The 21,123-nt window shown below is 36.6% G+C and overlaps 1 protein-coding gene across 5 annotated transcripts in view; it reads left to right on the top strand.

Moving 5' to 3' along the window:
• The window catches only part of BRWD3 (bromodomain and WD repeat domain containing 3), a 217,047-nt gene extending 209,162 nt beyond the window's left edge, over window positions 1–7,885 (top strand). For 4 of the 5 annotated variants that reach the window (XM_002928622.4, XM_034648786.1, XM_019809323.2 and 1 more), the window contains one exon: window positions 2,216–7,885. In XM_002928622.4, the coding sequence (XP_002928668.2) occupies window positions 2,216–2,970 (755 nt within the window). In that variant the 3' untranslated portion in view covers window positions 2,971–7,885. The remainder of the gene's footprint in view (window positions 1–2,215) is intronic. The other variant, XR_004622282.1, reaches the window with a different exon arrangement.
• The last annotated feature ends 13,238 nt before the right edge of the window (window positions 7,886–21,123 follow it).

The raw sequence follows: 21,123 nt of genomic DNA, 5'->3' as shown, positions 1-21,123 counted from the left end.
GGTGTAAGCAAGTTAATTAGCCAGTGTCGGGGCTACACTGCTTCCCACTGGTAACTATGTGTTTATGCTGAGGGGTACTGGAGGGAAATGGGTCTGACCAGCTCCTTTGTTTCTGGAGAGGTGTCTCTATGAAAGCTTCCTCTCAGGGAAGCGCACCAAGGAGAGTGAATAATCTCCCTCCTGTGTGTCCCAGATGTTCTTCAAATCCCTGTTCCCATGCTCTGTCCCCAGGTTGTTTGCTTGCCTTCTCTCTCCAGGAGCAGAGCAGTGCACTCAAGGCTTTGTCCCAGCCAAGCCTGCTAACCTTTAAAATTCTGGGCTTTAAGCCTCATTGGTTTTAAGAACTCATGAAAATCGGCCCCTCTCATTTTCCGAGCAATGGCTTTGGGTAAATGTTCTCCTTGTGCATTCCCGTGTGTGCTCTACTCTCTCACACTCTTCTCTGTGACTGCAGCTTTCTCCCCTCTGCAGTACCCATGATCCATTTCTCCCCTAAACCACATCTGGGTACTTCCTACCGAATTTAATATGGCTTCTTCTCTCCGTTTAGTTGTGGAGTTTGTTCTGTCAGTCTTCATGTTGATTTCTGGGGTATTTAGGGTGATTTGATTGTTATCTAGTTGTGTTTGTGCGACAAGATGAGCCTAGCATCTTCCTACTCCACTGCCATCTTCCTCCAGAAAACCAATATATGTATTTTTTTGAGAGGGGAACACAATCCAGTCTATAACACTTATACTATTAAACTTATCTTGTCACTGCGGTTACCATACAGCCCTAATCTTTGCTCCTTCCAAGCTTTTCAGTCCACTCTCCCGTTTTCCTCCTACCTCACTAGCTGTTCCTTCTCAATTATCTTTGTCAGTTCTTTATCTTTAGATGTTGGAATATCCCAAGTCTCAGTCATCAGCCACATTCTCTTTCTTTGTTTGCTGGCTTAGTAGGTGCCCTCAGTTCTCTTGACCCTAAATGTTATCTCTTACTGAAATTTTCCAAAATTATATCTCCACCTCTATAAGAGTCTCCCCTGATCTCTGGACGGGTGTATCTACCTGCCTTTTTTTTTTTATTGCCTTTACTTGGAACTCTAGTAGTATTTAAAACTGGAATCTTGATTTTTTTTTCCTACCAGACTGCCTAAACCTATTCCTCTTTCAGTGTTCTCCACCTTAGCAAAATACCTCTACCATTCAACTAGTTTCTCAGACCATAAAACCCTGGAGTTGACCTTCATTCTGTGCTTACCACTTGACATCCAATCCATCAACAATTCCTGTCAGTTCAAACTTTAAAAATAAAAGGTTGGTTCTGATGGCTTCTCTAGAAAGAAACACTCCAAATCTAATCACTTCTCATCCCCTCTATTGGTACATCCCTTATCATGTCTTACCTAGAGTATTGCAATAGTCTCCCAACTGGTCTCTGCTTCTAATCCCTTCCATAATTTGTTCTATGTAGAAGAACCATAGTGCTCTTTTAAAAATATAAATTAGATCCTGTCATTCTCTTGTTCTAAAACCCTTCACCACTGGCAGTTATCTCCGATTACTCTGTTTTTTCTTCCAGTCAAGTTTCCTCTAATGGAATGTTCTTTTCCCAGATCTCATTTCATTCAGTTCTTTTCTCAGATACTACCTCTACATGAAAGTCTTTCTTATCTAAAATACCCACCACGTATACACTTGAGATTTTTTATTACTCTCTTTTCTTTTTTCTTTATATCATGTATCATTACTTGAAATTGTATTATTTTTTTATTTAAGTCATTGTCTATCAAGCTTTCCCCACTAAAATATAAATTCAAAGAGTAAGGACTTTGTCTCATTATTGCCATATTTCAAACTTCCAGCAATATAGTAGGTAATCAGTAAATATTTGTTCATTGAATGACTGAAAGTATTCTGATACATGTTCTTACATAATTCGTTGTAGAGTTCAAGCCCTTGAAATTTCTGCCCAGCTTCCTTACCATCCATCATCCCTCCATACTCTCCTCCCTGCCCCCCCAAAAAAACACAATCAGATAAAACTCAGAGTATTAGTATTTTCTATTTTTAACAGATTTAAATTTATATTCTAATATTCCCCATTATTTTACCCCATCTATCTTTGGGTACTAAGTATTTTTTGATAGAATTTTTATTTTACTTTTGAACTTAAATAACCATCTTCAGTGTCAAAGCTTAACTTTAAAAAATTATTCATCTTGATTTAGATCACTCCCTTGATGGACCCCTTACAAATGGTGATGGCAGAGAGCCTCGGACAGGAATCAAAAGAAAACTACTTAGTGCATCAGAAGAAGATGAAAGCATGGGAAGAGAAGAGAAAGAGAAAAAAGAAACTAAAGAGAAATCACATTTGTCCTCCTCAGAGAGTGGAGAGTTAGGATCCAGTTTAAGTTCTGAAAGTACCTGTGGTTCTGATTCTGATTCTGAATCAACTTCCAGAACAGATCAAGATTACGTAGATGGAGACCATGACTATAGCAAATTCATACAAACCAGGCCTAAAAGAAAACTCAGAAAGCAATATGCCAATGGAAAAAGAAACTGGAAGACAAGAGGCACAGGAGGAAGGGGCAGATGGGGCAGATGGGGTAGATGGAGTAGAGGAGGCCGAGGAAGAGGAGGCAGGGGACGAGGAGGTCGAGGAAGAGGTGCAGGTGCCACTAGAGGGAGAGGGAGAGGGAGAGGAGGAAGAGGTGCTTCTAGAGGAGCCACCAGAGCCAAACGTGCACGTATTGCAGATGATGAATTTGATACCATGTTTTCAGGACGTTTCAGTAGACTGCCTCGAATTAAAACAAGAAACCAAGGCAGGAGGACTGTTTTATATAATGATGATTCTGATAATGACAATTTTGTGTCCACCGAAGATCCTCTGAATCTTGGTACATCCAGATCAGGCAGAGTGCGTAAAATGACAGAAAAAGCCAGGGTTAGCCATCTCATGGGATGGAATTATTAACCGTTAGTAAATTTAGAGTAATTTAAAAATTCAATGGCCTTCTACTGCAGGGAATTTACTAGGAAATCTACAAAGCAAGTTGTGTGGGGACTTCTGCTTCCTTTCACATTGGTGCTTTTCCATTATGCCAGTATACATTTGTTTCAAGACTTTTGATCTCCACACTTCATTTGTTCAAACAAGCCTTACTCATTAGGCCTTAAATGAAAAGAAAATTCTGCCCACATATAGACACACACACACACACACACAAACACATCACAAACACACTACAGATTTACTACATTAAAGGAGCATTCAGCTTCTTAAGAGTAGCATGACATTTTTATCTCAATTGAATATCCCTCTTTTGCTTTTGTATCACAGAAGTATAGCACCTTCTTACAGAGTTTTATATAGTTTTTTTTTGCCATTTTGATTCTTGTACCCAGTAATAATAACTTTTGCACAATACACCAATCCTATAGGCAGCTATTAAATGTTTACAGTTTCTATATTGTAAGAACGATCTGGATTATTTTACTCTTCCCAGGCCAAACTTTCATGAATTGTACTGAACTGAAGTATATATTTATACTACAGTTTTTTGGGGGTGGGGGGATCTTGATATGCTTCTCATTGATTTGCTTAATTCATGTTAAAGGTGAGAAAGGGTTGGTGCCTTGTAAATATGTAGCAAATCTTTGTGGTGTGTCCTGATGTTTGCATTAACTTTATTAAAAAAGAATATTTGAGGTATCAATCTAGACAAGGTGCCAAATGCAAAAGTTTCTTGCATCCATTTTCTTTTTCCTATTATATTTTATCGCATTAATAGAACTTGTGTAGTTTAAAGAATAACTTAAACATTTGAAAAAATCCTCATCCACAAAGAATAACTTCTTTGAATTGTAGCTCAGCTACCTCTATTAACTACAACTACTGGAAATGTTAAGGAAAATAAATGCTGTTATTCATTACTGACTAAAAAGATAGAACAAGCTTGGTAGGAATGAATACTCATATGTTATAAGCTGAGAGGTTGTTAATAATTGTATTGGCTCTCAAATTAATAGTTGTAATTAACAAACTTTCATAAGTGTAGTATGCTGTACCTTAGGCTTTTCTTAGTACATACTTGTGTAAGTAGACTTGGGTCTACTGCTTATGTATCTCTGCTACCACTTGCTATTTACAGCTGTGAGTGATTGGTTTTCATTTGAATTTTTAAATATAACAAAGCAGCTAGTTTGAATTGGAATGTTTTGGCTAGCAGATCTTTTGAGGCAACTTTATTAGGTTTTGCTCATATCATTCCAGAGGGTTCTTCTGTTATAATTTTTTAGAAAAGAACCTCATTACACTGCACACTGATATTCGAGTCGTTATTTTATAGATTAAGAAAAATCTTTAAAACCCTTATGATCTTGTTTACAGCAGTGGAGTGCACATGATTCCATAAATGAGCTTGAGTTCCAAGATGAATTTTAGTCCTCAAATTTGAGAAATTGCAAATTCACTAATTTGTTAAGGTGAGTGGGATAATATTAATCTCTGTTATTGTAACAGCAGATTTGTTGCATTTAGATCAGACTTTGGATATAAAAAAAAACTTCTTAATGTATGCCTAGTAATCCCAGGATATTCCTTAAGCTAATGTGTTTGTTTCATGTTTCCAATCATTTTATGCATCTGAAAATCCTTAAGTGCAAAGGAAGGAGTATACACATAACTTCGCTCTTTTGTTTGGGTCAGGTAGGGGGTTGTTCCTGTACTAACAACTTTAAGCAATTTTCACTTGCAGTAGAAATGGTGTTCAGGCTTTAAGAAAGTATTGTTGTGAATTGTTAATGGCACTAACTTCTGCTGATTTTTTTGTTGTTGTAGTGGTGGTGGTGGTGTTGTTTTTCACTAACCCAAACCTATGCTGGTTAAACTCAGCTGACACTTTTAACCATGCTATAGATTCAAAAACATTCACATTTGAAACTCTGCATTTGATTTTTGCTAAAATATACTATTTTAATTATTCATCTCATGGGCATTTAGACTAAATTTGTGCCTGTGTTTTCCTGGAATCAATAACACTTTGACTTACCCTATCAAAGTAACATAGTTACTTAAATTCATGGATATACCCAAACGTGTATTATGTATATCATTTTAGTGTGAAATTTTTGTTGACATTCTTCTATGAAGAGCTGACCCCTTCAAATGTAGAAGAATTGCTGTCTATGTGATTTTAGCTATCTCAAGCTTTATTTATAATTTATTTTGAAAAATAAAAATGCCACATTTATTTCCCATATATCAAGATTTTCTAGGTTTAGATAATTAGAATAATAAGGCTGAAGACATTTTTAAGCACATTTTATATGTAGTGAAGTACTGTGAAAATACTAGTGAACAGCATTTTGCTATAATGTTGATTTCAGTTATTAGGATTTACAAGTCACCAGGGTATGTTAGATGAGCATATTTACCATTTATTACAAAACAAACAGATTATTTTCTGTTTGCATGCAAATTATTTTAATACATGTGAAAATAAAAGTTTGGAAGATAGTATTTTTACTTTTATATCTGAACACTTCCCCCCAATTTATACTTTCCTTGTTTGTAACGCCACCTCCTGTGAATGTGTTGTAATTTGTATCACATTGAATATTGTACACTTTAATTTTTTAGAGTACCTTTAAACCTAAATAATATCAGGTTCTGGCATAGCAAAGCAAGTAGGAAATGAGGTGAAAATTTTGAAGAAAAGTCTAAATTTTAAATGAATTGCTAAGAAATAAACTTGTATTTAGGTCCATGAGAACATACACATGTATAAACCTAATCCTGTGCTGGATATTAATAGTCACTGACCTATAATATTTCTCATGAATGCTAATAATCTTTTAATTCCCAGCTTTAAGATCTTAGCATATGTATCTGTTTATGAAAACAGAATTGTGTGTTCTATGTCTTGCTGTGTGCAACTCTTCCAGCAATAGGATGCTTTCCAAAACATTCACTAGCCTATCAACCTAATGACTAAATTTGTGTGTGTGTGTGTGTGTGTGTGTGTGTGTGTGTGTAGATTTTTTTCCAACTTGACACACTTTGTCTTGGACATTAAAAAAAGAATATTTTGTATGGAAGACAGCTGTAATCACAGTCTACCAATTCTTTGCCTCTGTTTAAAGCACTTAGCCTGTATATATACTGCTTGATCATCCATTTCATTATGCCTTCTAGATAAACTAGGTTTTTATCATGTACATGTGTCCCTCTATTTTTTTTAATTTATCCTTCCTTAACTTGTGTTTTTGTCTGTTTCCCTTCCCAGAGATCAGGCTTGTGCTAGAATTCTTCATACAGCACTTTGTTTCGCTCAGAGGCTAAGAAATTGAGTAAAATTCATAAATCTCATAATGCACAACTGTGTGCTCAGATATCTAACTCAGCCTTGTAATACTTTGAAGTAAATTTGAGTGATTTGTTATTTTGTTGTTTTTGTTGTAATCCTATAGGTTGTCATCAGACAATAACAGAGTGATTGCAAAGAAAAATGTGAATGCCACTTCTTAGTTTTTGATAAAAACTTTTTGAGCATTTTCAAAATTTGTATGTTTGTGGTAGTGATAAACACCTTGATTACTTGCTTATATATCTCAGCAATTAATTTGTGCACATTTACCAACTGGTACTTATCTTTAAAGTTGGAATATTCACATCCACAAAAAGGAAACTGACATCCTGTATAATTTTCAGTTTACTTTGATATCGAACCTTTTAAACAATTACTAACATTTTGAGTTCCAAAATGAATATAGTTCAGTTCTGGGGGAGGGAATGGAAATTTTGACATTTAAAATTCACTGTTTTAAATGTTAACCCCATCCCCAACATTTTTGTGGTACATGAGGCTTTATGAAAGTTTTATTGAAAATAGAGTATGATCACTTTTAAGACTTGTTTTAAAAATTAGTGTGAAAATATTTTCATGCTTTTTTATTTTTATATCTTAGTAAAGTTTCTTTACAAAGTTTTAATTTGAAGTTTACCAAGTTTTGTTTAAATTCTAATATAAAGTTATTTTTTTCCGTGGTGCTGTATTTTGTGAAATATGAATTACCCTCAAGTTTCTAGAATTTATTTCTTATATAGCCTTATCCTTTATTATTTTCTTTTCAATCATTCCTGCTTACTTTTATCATCACTTCTCTTACTGCAATGAAGACTGCACCTAATTTAGCACACTTCAACAAGACTGGCAATTTATGATTCACTGATGGGAGAAGTACAGTAGAAAGGCCCTGCAGTTTAGAGTTAAGGTGTGTTTATTTATATGTATGCCCATTTGTTATTCTTATACCTATCTTAATTAAATCTATAATATGAGACTTTGACATATAAAAGCATGATAAGTATTTTCTAAAAAATAAAACTATTGATACATATAATCACCATTGGTAATTGACTTTTAAAATCACATACAAAAATATTTAGAAACCCAGTTGGGAAATGTGTTTTTACATATGTCACCAGATACACATTAGGCAGTACTAGAAATGTTAATTCCTTAAACAATACTGTGGTGATGGCAATCAGTAATTTATTTCTTTGTCCTGTAACTTACCATCTTTGTCTTTTGTAATCCCTTACAAAGTATTAACAAAATTGTACCTTATGTTTGTTCTTAGTATCCATAAAATTTTAAGATGGAAAGTCATTGAGTTAATAGTTGATGTGATGTTGTATATGGACAAAATGTCCATTAAACTAAAACTCAGTAAAGAAAGGTAAAGTAACTGGCTTGGTTTATAAAAGATGTTTTGTTTGGCAGTTACCAGTCATTATAAGCAATTATCTTCAAAGACAAAAAACTGGATTAATTTGTTTCCATTCTTTATGGGATGTTTACAATAAAATTCCAAGTTGTTTGGAATCACTTGCACTCTTGCTGCTTTATGCTTTAACTCAGGTACTGGAGATAAATTAATAAGAAGAAAGAAATAAGGAGTTTCCTTTCCATTATTCAGCTTCAGAGATTTTAATATGTAACTCTTGGGTCTTTCCTTTTTTGTTTCTTTGGCATATAATATTTTATTACTATTTTTTATTTGAAAAACGAGGGTGCTTATCAAAGAAAATTAAGGGTTTTTTTCCCTTAGTCATTGCAGATATTCTTTGGGTCACTTTTAGACAATAAATGTTTTAACATTTTAAATGTGGGCTGCTTGGTGCATTAAATAACAGCCTGGAAAGCTTCAGTCAACATTTTGTTTTGAAATGAAAAGATTTCTAATATCTTTATGGCTTAAAAGTTTTAACAACTGAGCAGTGAATCCATAGCATCTTTCCTTATAGTAATATTGCCCACAGAGGCTTAATTGTATTATAAATGTACATCAAGGAAGGAGAGAAGTAAACCGAAAGGTAACTTTTGATCCAGGTATTGAAAGCCCTAACAGGAACATTTATTCGACTTATTCACTGGCAATTTTCTTCCCAGTGGCAAGAACTTCACTTGCTTCAAGGTAAGTAAGCTGGCCAAAGACTGAACTGCATGTTTTATGCATATGTTGTCTGTTTTATGAATTCAGAATCAAGAAAAGGTACAGAAAAAAATACCATCCTTGACTTCTTACATGGTATCCTATGGCTATGAAAGGAGCCCAAATTTTCACATTTGGAGAGTGAAGCAAAGATATATTGTTTGTTATTTTTGTTTAGTTGCTTGATTGGTTAAAGATAGTGCTATTAAAGATACAAAAGTGTACATTAAAATTCTTTATTAGCAGGCTTTGATGTTTTCTGACTTCACCTGCTAAAAAATAATTTTTATAACAAATTATTATAGCAGTATTCAGAAGTAGATCCCTCTTTTCCTAGTTGACAAAGAACAAAGTACTCTCTACCCTCTTTCTCAGTTATGTGTCCCTGACAATTTAAAGCTACTTGCCAAAAATACACAAAATAAATTGAAGTTGATATATATTGATACTGTAAATTGGTTTTCTTGGGATATTTAAGCCCATACGTTTACATTTGCTATCTTGGGTCTTTTATATTATTATTTAAAAGATCTTTTATGCTACATATTGCTGGAAAACCAAATATATCATTAAATAAAATAAACTTTTTATGGTACCAATGTTTTCCCAAAGTTTTGAGGAATTTTTTTTCTTTCCTTTCTTTGCAACTTTAGAATGTTTTCCTTTGCCAGCTGTGGCAGTTGCTTTAATAATGTTATCTTTCATCTGGAGATTATAAACATCTAATAATTTTAACTAAGTTATTAATCATTAACAAATTAAAGTTTAATTTGATATTGGACAATTTAAAAAAATTTTTCTTTTTTTTTAAGATTTTATCTATTTATTCGACAGAGATAGAGACAGACAGCCAGTGAGAGAGAGAACACAAGCAGGGGGAGTGGGAGAGGAAGAAGCAGGCTCATAGCAGAGGAGCCTGATGTGGGGCTCGATCCCATAATGCCGGGATCACGCCCTGAGCCAAAGGCAGACGCTTAACCGCTGTGCCACCCAGGTGCCCCTAAAAAAATATTTTCAAAAGCTAGTATCTTTTCATTAATGCATAAATTTTGAATTGTCAACTTTCCTGCTCAGCATATTTATGATTCTCTTCAGAGAATACATTTTGTAGTAAACATATGAAGAAATCAAAACATTTCGGATTACTTTAGGTTACTAATATTACTTGGTGGAATTTATTTTTAGGGGTGTTTTTGTGGTTTATTTTTATCATGATACAACCCTAAATAGAATTTATATAACAACATGTTAATTTATATTTCGAATTTCATGTAGTCAAGTAATTTAAGGCAGTAAAACCATCTTTTTTTTACTACCTTTTTATTTAAATTCAATTAATTAATATATAGTCTACTAGTTTCAGAGGTAGAGTTCAGTAGTTCAACACTCATATAACACCCAGTGCTTATTACATGACGAACCCTCAATGTCCATCACCCAGTTACCCCATTCCCCACCCACCTCCCCTCCAGCAACCCTGTTTGTTTCCTATGATTGAGAGTTTCTTATGGTTTGTCTCCCTCTCTGGTTTCATCTTCTTTTATTTTTCCTTCTCTTCCCCTATGATCCTCTGTTTTGCTTCTTAAATTCCACATATGAGAGAAATCATATGAAAATTATCTTTGCTCTGATTGTTTTATATAACTTAGCATAATACCCTCTAGTTCTGTCCATGTCATTGCAACTGGCAAGATTTATTTTTTTGATGGTTGAGTAATATTCCATTGTATATATATACCACATCTTCTTTATTCATTCATCTGTCAATGGATAGCTGAGCTTTTTCCATAGTTTGGCCATTGTGGACATTGCTGCTATAAACACTGGAGAGCAGGTGCCCCTCTAGATCACTACATTTGTATCTTTGGAGTAAATAACTAATAACTAATAATGCAATTCCTGGGTCCTAGGGTAGCTCTATTTTCAACTTTTTTGTGGTTTTGATTTGTATTTCCCTGATAGTGATGTGAAGCATTTTTTCATGTGTCTCTTCGCCATTTGTAAGTCTTCTTTGGAGAAATATCTATTCATGTCTTCTACCCATTTCTTGATTGGATTATTTGCTCATTGAGTGTTGAGTTTGATATGTTCTTTATAGATTATGGATACTAGCCCATTATGTGATGAGAGATTTGCAAATATCTTTTGCCATTCTGTAGGTTGTCTTTTGGTTTTGTCAACTATTTCCATTGCTGTGCGAAAGCTTTTTATATTGGTGACGTCCCAGTACTTCCATTTTGCTTTTGTTTCCTTTGCCTTTGGAGACATATCTACCCAGACATTGCAGTGGCCGAGGTCAAAGAGGTTGCTGTCTGTGTTCTGTTCTAGGATTTTGATCGATTCCTCTCACATTTAGGTCTTCCATCCATTTTGAGTCTATTTTTGTGTATGGTGTAAGGAAATGGTCCAGTTGCATTCTTCTGCATGCAGCCGTCGAATTTCTCCAACACCATTTGTTGAAGAGACTGTCTTTTTTCCATTGGATATTCTTTCCTGCTTTGTCAAAGATTAGCTGAACAGAGTTGAAGGTCCATTTCTGGAGTCTATTCTGTTCCATTGATCTATGTCTCTGTTTTTGTGCCAGTACCATACATGATTATAGCTCTATAATATAGCTTGAAGTCTGGAATTGTGATGCCACCAGCTTTGGTGTTCATGTTCAACATTCCTTTGGCTATTCGGGGTCTTTTCTGGTCCCATACAAATTTTAGGATTATTTGTTCCAGCACTATGAAAAATGTTGACATTTTGATAGGGATTCCATTGAATGTGTAGATTACTTTAGGTAGCATAAACATTTTAACAATGTTTGTTTTTGGAGTCCATGACTATGGAATGTTTTTTCCATTTCTTTGTGTCTTCCTCACTTTCTTTTATGAGTGTTCTGTAGTTTTCAGAGTACAGGTCCTTTGCCTCTTGGCTTAGGTTTATTCTTAGATATCTTATGGTGTTTGGTGCAATTGGAAATGGGATTGACTCCTTGATTTCTCTCTCTTCTGTCTCATTGTTAGTGTATAGAAATGGAACTGTTTCTATGGTTCGGTTTTCTACGTAGAGCATCATGTCATCTGCAAAGAGTGAGAGTTTGATTTTTTTCTTTGCCAATTTTGATGCCTTTTATTTCTGTTTGTTGTCTGATTGCGGAGTCTAGGACTTCTAGTACTATGGTGAACAGCAATGGTGATAGTGGACATCCTGCCCTGTTCCTGACCTTAGGGGAAAAGCTCTGTTTTTCCCCCATCGAGAGTGATATTTACTGTGTGCTTTTCATATATGCCTTTTATGATATTGAGGTATGTTCCCTCTATCCCTACACTCTGAAGAGTTTTACTTAAGAAAGCATGCTGTACTTTGTCAGTTGCTTTTTCTGCATCTATTGAGAGGATCATATGGTTCTTGTCCTTTCTTTTATTAATGTGATATATCATATTGATTGATTTGTGGATGTTGAACCACGCTTGCATCCCAGGAACAAATCCCACCAGGCCGTGGTGAATAATCCTTTTAATGTACTGTTGGATCCTATTGGCTAGTCTCTTGGTGAGAATTTTGCCATCCATATTCATTAGGGATGTTGGTGTGTAATTCTGCATTTTAATGGGGTCTTTCATTTTGGTATCAAGGTAATGCTGGCCTCATAGAAAGAGTTTGTAAGTTTTCCTTCCATTTCTATTTTTTTGAAACAGCTTCAGAAGAATAGGTATTAGTTCTTTAAATATTTGGTACAATTTCCCTGGGAAGCCATCCAGCCTGAACTCTTGTTTCTTGGGAGATTGTTGATTACTATTTCAATTCCCTTGCTGGTTATGGGTCTGTTCATGTTTTCTATTTCTTCCTGTTTCAGCTTTGGTAGTTTCTGCATCCATGTCTTCCAGATTGCCTAATTTGTTGGCATATAGTTGTGAATAAGATGTTCTTATAATTGTATTTCTTTGGTGTTAGTTGTGATCTCTCCTCTTTCATTCATTTTTTTATAATAGTTTTTTATTATGTTATGTTAGTCACCATACAGTATATCCTTAGTTTCTGATGTAGTATTCCATGATTCATTATTTGCATATAACACCCAGAGCACCATGCAATATGTGCCCTCCTTAATACCCATCACCAGCCTATCCCAGTCCAGCACTCCTCTCCCCTCTGAAGCCCTCAGTTTGTTTCCCAGAGTCCAGTCTCTGTTTCATTCCCCCATCTGTTTACCCCCGCCTTCATTCTTCCCTTCCCTCTCCTACCGATCTTCCTATTTCTTACGTTCCATAAATGAATGAAACCATATGATAATTGTCTTTCTCTGCTTGACTTATTTCACTTAGCATAATCTCCTGCAGTCCCATCCATGTTGCTGCAGGTGTTGGGTAATCTTTCTTTCTGATGGCTGAGTAATATTCCATTGTATAAATGGACCACATCTTCTTAATCCAGTCCATCTGTTGAAGGGCATCTCGGTTCCTTCCACGATTTAGCTATTGTGGATAATGCTGCTATGAACATTGGGATGCATATGGCCATTCTCTTCACTACGTCTGTATCTTTGAGGTAAATACCTAGTAGTACAATTACTGGATGATAGGGTAGCTCAATTTTTAACTTTATAAGGGACCTCCACACTGTTTTCCAGAGTGGCTATCCCAACTTGCATTCCCACCAACAATGTAAGAGGGATCCCCTTTTCTCCACATCCTCTCCAACATTTGTTGTTTCCTACCTTGTCAATTTTTGCCATTCTAACTGGCGTAAGGTGGTATCTCAATGTGGATTTGATTTGAATTTCCCTGATAGCTAATGATTTTGAACATTTTTTTCATGTGTCTGTTAGCCACTTGTATGTCTTCATTGGAAAAGTATCTGTTCACATCTTCTGCCCGTTTTCTAATTTGATTGTTTCTTGGGTGTTGAGTTTGAGAAGTTCTTTATAGACCTTGGATACCAGTCTTTTATCTGTAGTATCATTTGCAAATATCTTCTCCCATTCCGTGGGCTGCCTCTTAGTTTTTTTGACTGTTTCCTTGGCTGTGCAGAAGATTTTGATCTTGATGAAGTCCCACAAGTTCATTTTTTCTTTCGTTTCTCTTGCCTTTGGAGATGTGTCATGAAAAAAGGTGCTGTGGCCGATGTCAAAGAGGTTGCAGCCTATGCTCTCCTCTAGGATTTTGATGGATTCCTGTCTCACATCGAGGTTCTTCATCCATTTGGAGTTTATCTTTGTGTATGGTGTGAGAGAGTGGTCAAGTTTCATTCTTTTGCATGTAGCTGTCCAATTTTCCCAGCACCATTTATTGAAGAGACTGTCTTTTTTCCACCGGATGTTTTTTCCTGCTTTATCAAAGATTAGTTGCCCAAAGAGCCGAGGGTCCATTTCTGGGTTCTCTATTCTGTTCCATTGGTCTATGTGTCTGTTTTTGTGTCAGTACCATGCTGTCTTTGTGATCACAGCTTTGTAGTACAGCTTGAAATCCGGCAATGTGATGCCCCCAGCTTTGTTTTTCCTTTTCAACAATTCCTTGGCGATTCGGGGCCTTTTCTGGTTCCACACAAATTTAAGGTCTGTTTGTTCCAGTTCTTTGAAAAATGTCATTGGTATTTTGATCGGGATGGCATTGAAAGTGTAGTTTGCTCTGAGTAGCATGGACATTTTAACTATGTTTATTCTTCTGATATGAGCATGGAATATTTTTCCATCTTTTTGTGTCTTCTTCAATGTCTTTCCAGAGTGATTTGTAGTTTCTAGAATATAGATCCCTTACATCTCTGGTTAAGTTAATTCCGAGATAACATATGATTTTTGGTGCTACTGTAAATGGAATGGTTTCCCTAATTTCTCTTTCTTCAGTCTCATTGTTCGTGTATAGAAATGCAACTGATTTCTGAGCATTGATTTTGTATCCCACCACATTACTGAATTGCTCTACAAATTCTTGTAGTTTGGGGGTGGATTCTTTTGGGTTTTCCATATAGAGTATCATGTCATCTGCGAATAGATTTTATTTATTTGGGTTCTCTCTCTCTCTTTCTCTGGCTAGGATTTTACCATCTTATTAATTCTTTTAAAGAACCAGCTACTAGTTTCATTGATCTGTTCTACTGTTCTTTAGGTTTCAATTTCATTGATTTTTGCTCTAACCTTTATTAATTCTCTTCTCCTGCTTGGTTTAGGATTTATTTGCTGTTTTTTCTCGAGCTCCTTTAGGTGTAATGTTAGGGTGTATTTGAGTCCTTTCTTGTTCCCTGAGAAAGATTTGTATTGCTATATACTTCCCTCTTAGGGAATTATCCTAAGGGTGCACCTTTGCTGCATCCAAAGGTTTTGAATAGTTGTGTTTTTATTTTTATTTGCTTCCATGAATTTTTTTTTAATTCTTCCATTTCCTGGTTGACCCATTCATTCTTTAGTAGGATGCTCTTTAGCCTCCATGTATTTGAGTTCTTTCCAAATTTCCTCTTTTGATTGAGTCCCAGTTTCAAAGCATTGTGGTCTTTAAATATACAGGGAAAGACCCCAATCTTTTGCTACTGGTTGAGACCTGATTTGTGACCTAGTATGTGATCTGTTCTGGAGAATGTTCCATGTGCGCTCGAGAAGAATGTGTATTCTGTTGCTTTAGAATGGAATGTTCTGAATACATCTGTGAAGTCCATTTGATCCAGTGAGTCTTTCAAAGCCCTTATTTTCTTGTTGATCTGCTTGGATGATCTGTCCATTGCAGTCACTGGGGTGTTAAAGTCCCCTACTATTATTGTATTGTCCATGTATTTCTTTAATTTTGTTATTAATTGGTTTATATAATTGGGTGCTCCCAAGTTGGTGTTTGTATAAATAGTTACAATTGCTAGATCTTGTTGGATAGACCCTTTAATTATGATATAGTGTCCTTTCTTATTACAGTCTTTGGTTTAAAATCTTATTTATCTGATATAAAGATGGCTACCCCAACTTTCTTTTGATGTCCATTAGCATGATAAATGGTTTTCCACCCCATCACTTTCAATGAGGAGGTGTCTTTCTCTCTAAAATGAGTCTCTTGCAGAAAGCATATCAGTGGGTCTTGGCTTATGTGAGGGAGGAAGATGGTGGAAGAGTCGGGGTCCTTAGTTTTGTCTTGTACCTGAAATTCAGCTAGATAGCTGTCAAATCATTCTGAATACCTGTCAACTCAACTGGAAATCTATAAGGAATTGCTGCAATTCTACAAATAGAAAAGCAACCACTTTCTGCAAGGTGTGGAGAAGTGAATCCGAGATGATATATCAGAAGGTATACCACGGGGACAGGCAGCCTCCACAGCTACCAGAAAGTGATATAGTAGTGGAGTGCAAAATCAAAACTTTTAGAAGTCAGCTCCAGTGAGGGACGCCCCTGCCTGAAAGGTGCTCAGGTGGTAAAGCCAGGCGGAATTGTAGGTGGATCAGCCTCATCTCAGGATCCCTGGAGTCAGAGAAAGAGTGGCAGTGCCTGAGTGTGGCAGAGTTCCCAGGCATTGCAGCAGGGAAGCCAGCTGCAATCAGCAAGCCAAGGAGTGGGCTTTCAGCTTCATGTTGCCATAAACCTAGAACCTTGGCACAGTCTGGTGACCGCTCTTCAAACAGGATCCCAGCAAGTGGCAGAACCACAGTGAGAACTCCCTCTCTCCCCCGGGAGGAGTGGCACGGGTTTGCTCTGCAGGAGTCTGCTAAGTTTGGAGACTTTTGAAGCAGGGTTGCATGCCTGAGATATAAATGCTGGGTCACAGGCTGGGTGAACGCAGAGTGTGGATGGAAACAAGGGAGCCAAGAGTGATTGACTGCTTTTCCCTGAGGGTTCACTGAAGAGTGGTCGATGCCATCGTTCAGTTCCTGGGCTGGAGACTGGGAGGCTGCCATTTTTCTTCTCACCCTCTAAAGTGACGCGGAAATCCTTCAGGGAACAAAAGCCACGTAGAGCAATCTGGAGCCGTTTACACTAAGCCCAGCTTCCCTGGCAAGGGTGGTGCAATTCCTTCCAGGCAAAGACCCCTGAGAATCATTGCAACAGGCCCATCACCCAAAAGAGCAGCAAAAACATCTGGCAAACACCAAGTTTACTGATCACACAGAACTGCAAAACTCCAATGCTAGGGGAAAATAGTATATAGAATTCATAGTTTTTTCTCAGAATTCTTTAGTCTTCCAATTTTTGGTCTTTTTCCTTTTCAACCAATTTCCTATTTTGTCAACTCTTTTTTAAAATCTTTTTTAATTTTCATTTTTATAGTTACATTCTATCCTTTCATTGTATTTAATTTTATTTTTGTATATATATGGGGTTTTTTTTCTTTACAATTTTGGGATGTTGTTTCTTCTAACAAACCAAAACCCAGAATCTAGTGTATTTCTCTTTCCTGTTCACCTGTCTGATTATATTCTCTTTCTTTTTTTTAAATTTTCATTTCAGTTTTGGCTCTCCTCTGATTTGTTTAGTGTATATTTCTCTGGGGTCACTGTTGGTATTTTAGAATTTTATTCTCTTGTCCATCTATTCTCCTCTGGACAGAATGACAACACAGAAAAACTCACCTCAAAAAAGAGAACAAGACATAGTACTGACTGCCAGAGACCTGATCAGTATGGATATAAGTATGCTGTTGGAGCTAGAGTTCAGAATAACGATGATAAAGATATTAGCTGGGCTTGAAAAAAGGTGTCGAAGACACAAGAGAATTTTTTTTCTGGAGAAATAAAAGAACTAAAAGCTAATCAGGTCAAAATAAAAAAGGCTATTAATGAGATGCCTAAGTTAGTCTCCATTTTGATTGCATCTCATTAATAGCCTTTTTTATTTTGACCTGATTAGCTTTTAGTTTTGTTTTGGGGTTTTTTTTTAAACATTCTTGAACTGCCTCTGAGTTTTACTCATTATTTTGTCACTCTTCCTTTGCACCCTCATTTTATAAATTTGCCCAAATCCAAAATGTCCAAGGAAAATCAGACCATTTCAAAAGAAAACATTTACTATCCTAACTTTCATATACTCCTTCTTTAATATCATTTTATTTATTTTTATTTTTTTAAAGATTTTATTTGTCAGAGAGAGAGAGCACAAGCAAGGGAGTGGCAGGCAAAGGGAGAAGCAGGCTCCCTGCTGAGCAAGGAGCCTGATGTGGGACTCGATCCCAGGACTCTGGAATCATGACCTGAGCTGAAGGCAGGTGCTTAACCAACTGAGCCATCCAGGCATCCCAATATCATTTTAATGATAGGGATTTTTTTCCTAATTAAGACTTTGGGGGAGGCGTGGTAGTTGGTGGGGTTTGACCAGCCCTCTAAATACAGTAATACTGAATTTGAGCCCCTGCTAATTTGAGTTTTATAACAGCTCTCTGTAGAATATATGTGGTTATTTGGGACAATAAGTTTCAATTAATTTAACTCAGGATCCAGGTTTTTGTTACATGGTAGATTTCCCTTCCTGGGGTTTTGCAGTGTTTTGAAAAGCAATTAGGACTGCCCAAGTTGTATTTGGTTTATGGCATTTGTATTGGTCTCATTCATATTTCGCAATGGCACCTTTTCTCTTCTAACCACTTTCTACTCATTGTGATTGTTATCTAAGGAACAGAAATGTTGGTTTCTAACAGATTGGCTATTGAGTTTTTCTATTAGCAAAGATTGCTGTAAAAATTAAACTGAAGGGGAGTAGAAAATAGAGTATATTAATTTTCTCTGGGCCTGCTGCCTAATTTCTAGTAACTCAGTTCTGCTTTATTTTGGGTTTCAAAATAGAGTTTATTTTTCTAGCTAGATAAAGCAAGTCAGGTTTGCCTATCTGATTATCTCTACATTAGTCTTTGCTTACATTAGAAAAAATATAACCTATAAATCTGAATTGGAGTCTTGTGCTGTGGTTAAACACCGTTTTGTGACCTGGCCTCTGTTTGACAGTGTGTATTTAGGTAGAAGTAGCCTGACATGGAGTCAGGTATTGTGGTTACGGTGGAGGGTAAGGGGAAATGAAAAGCTAAGGGGAAACTTTCAGTTATAAGGTCTATCTTAACCAGAGGAGAGAAAGCAATGGGGTTTGGAGGGTTAATGCAGGATGAAATCCCCTCGTGTTCAGGTTTTGGGTGTCAAGCACAACAGCCTCAGAAACAGGTTAGGGGGAGCCCCACATTTTTTGTTGTTGTTGTTTTTTGAGGTGAGAGAGGTTGCAAAACAGTCATTGGTGGTGGATTTTAATATCAGAATTGCTGTATTAGTAATAAGAGTTATATTTCTTGAGATCTCAACCCTATTAGGAAATTATTATTAGCTTCATTTTGCAGATAAGGAAACTGAGGTATGGAAAAACAAAGAACCTTGCCCAAGATCACACTAATAATAAATGACAGGATTTATACTCCAGTCTTTTTACAAAGGCTGTGTGCTTAACTATTATCACACATGCCACACACATGCCACACGTGCCACTTTCCATTGGGCTAGTTTTAGTTCTACCTCTGTCAGAGACTTGAGTGTCTTTGTTTGTTTGTTTCAGTTTTTAGCTACACAGGCTGAAGTTAATTACTAAATGATTTCTAAGGTGTTTATGATTCTATTTAAATTTCTTGCTTGACTTTTCTTTATGCATCTTCCTAATCTCTGAAACATACTTCCATTGGAATCTCATTGTTTTTTGTTTTAACTTCAAATACTGTAAATTTTGAAAAGTATCACCCATATGAATAAATTAGAAATCTTGATGAGCCCAATATCCTACCGATTATAGTTATTCATTTGGAGAAAATATCCCATCTGAACTGCTTTAGTAGGTTTCAATTTTCACAAAGGAAGGCTTACAAAATGCAATTTAGGAAGTGTAAAAAAGTAAATAGAAATGTTGACTTCTAGCAATGACAATGTGAGAAACTCCACTGACTTCTCAGTGGAACTGGTGAAAACTATTTAAAAAAAAAACCCTCTGGAAATGGTCCTAAGTGCAAATAGCAAATAGAAAAAAAAAAAAAAAATCTGGGGCGCCTGGGTGGCACAGCAGTTAAGCGTCTGCCTTCGGCTCTGGGCGTGATCCCGGCGTTATGGGATCAAGCCCCACGTCAGGCTTCTCTGCTGTGAGCCTGCTTCTTCCTCTCCCACTCCCCCTGCTTGTGTTCCCTCTCTCGCTGGCTGTCTCTGTCTCTGTGTCTGTCAAATAAATAAATAAAATCTTTAAAAAAAAAAAAAAGAAAGAAAAAAGGAAAAAAAATCTGTTTAAGAAAATCTGGAAATTCTGTAAGAAAGATGAGAACCTACGGTATTTGAACCAAAACCAAGACTGCTCTCTTCCTATGCCATCCCAGGTCAGCAAGATAGACTATAGATTGCTATAGCCAAGAACACAGGCTTCCTCTCTCCAAAGCTTCAAAGCCAAGGACTTTCTTCCAGATAGGAGCAAGACATTCTCATTTCTCAACATTCCCCCAGCTATGCCTTATTGAGGCTAAGTCCAAGTGAGTGAAGTTGTTGGTGGAGGCTCCCTTTTTCTGTCCAGCCCCCTCTCATGGAATGGAAACTCCATTTTGGTATTATGGGCTAAGAAGACTGAGGCCCTGATCACATTTGCCCCAGCTCATGATGTAGTGGTTCTATACCTGGAGAAAACCTCAGGCTGCTGCCTATGGCCCTACTGAGTGCTCAACTCCTAGAGTGGGGGTGTCACTCAGAAGCCTGCCATTGTCCCCACCACTGGCTTGAGCCCCAACTCAGATTTTGTCTGGTGTAATAAGCCAGCCATAAAAAAGTGTATAATGCCTTCCTGAAATAATTGAATTTATTTGCCTAAGTGCTCTCAAAAACAGTTGACAGTGTAGTGAAAGGCAAGTAAAAGGAGGTTCAAGAAATTGGCTAAACTGTAGGGAGGCTGGTTTGTAGGAGACAACCAGGGAATAAGACAGTTGGGAGGAGCCCTCCTGAGGTCAGAACAAATATCAAATACTGACCTCAAAAATGTTGGGGTTTTTTTTTTTTAAGATTTTATTTATTTATTAGAGAGTGAGAGAACGAGCAGGGTGAGGGGTAGAGGGAGAAGCAGACTCCCTTCTGAGCAGGGAGCCCGGCATGGGACTTGATCCAGGACCCTGGGATCATGACCTGAGCCAAAGGCAGACACTTAACAACTGAGCCAGCCAGGTATCCCAAAAATGTTAGTTTATAAAGCAGTTTATACCACAGGGACTTGTTGAAAACAAGTGAGTAATCACCCTGCAACTAAGGGAGTTTAACAGCTGGATGCAGTCAGGGGAAGAAAGACATCCTTTCACAAACCACTGTCATCCTAGGGTGATTGTGCGCATACCAGAAACTGAAGCTCCCTGAGGAACAACATTAGACTATTGACACTGTGTGAGGAAAAATAGACCTCATTAAAATAATCTAGCCAGTTACTAAAGAAAGAGACATGCAAATAACAATAAGTCCTGAGTAGGGAAGATCAGTACCCACAGTCGCTGCAATACATTATTTGAAACATCCAGTTTCCAACAAAATAATTATGAGACATAGAAAATTAAAACTAAAATGGCAAAAGTAAATCTAACCATATAAATAACATTAAACAAAATGGATTAAACAATATAGTCAAAAGGTAGATATGCTGGACTGTGTAAAAAAAAAAGAAAACAACTGTACACTGTTTACAGGAGAC

This window comes from Ailuropoda melanoleuca, chromosome X (assembly GCF_002007445.2).
Source record: "Ailuropoda melanoleuca isolate Jingjing chromosome X, ASM200744v2, whole genome shotgun sequence".
Lineage (NCBI taxonomy): Eukaryota > Metazoa > Chordata > Mammalia > Carnivora > Ursidae > Ailuropoda > Ailuropoda melanoleuca.
This window is presented reverse-complemented; position numbering and strand designations above follow the sequence as displayed.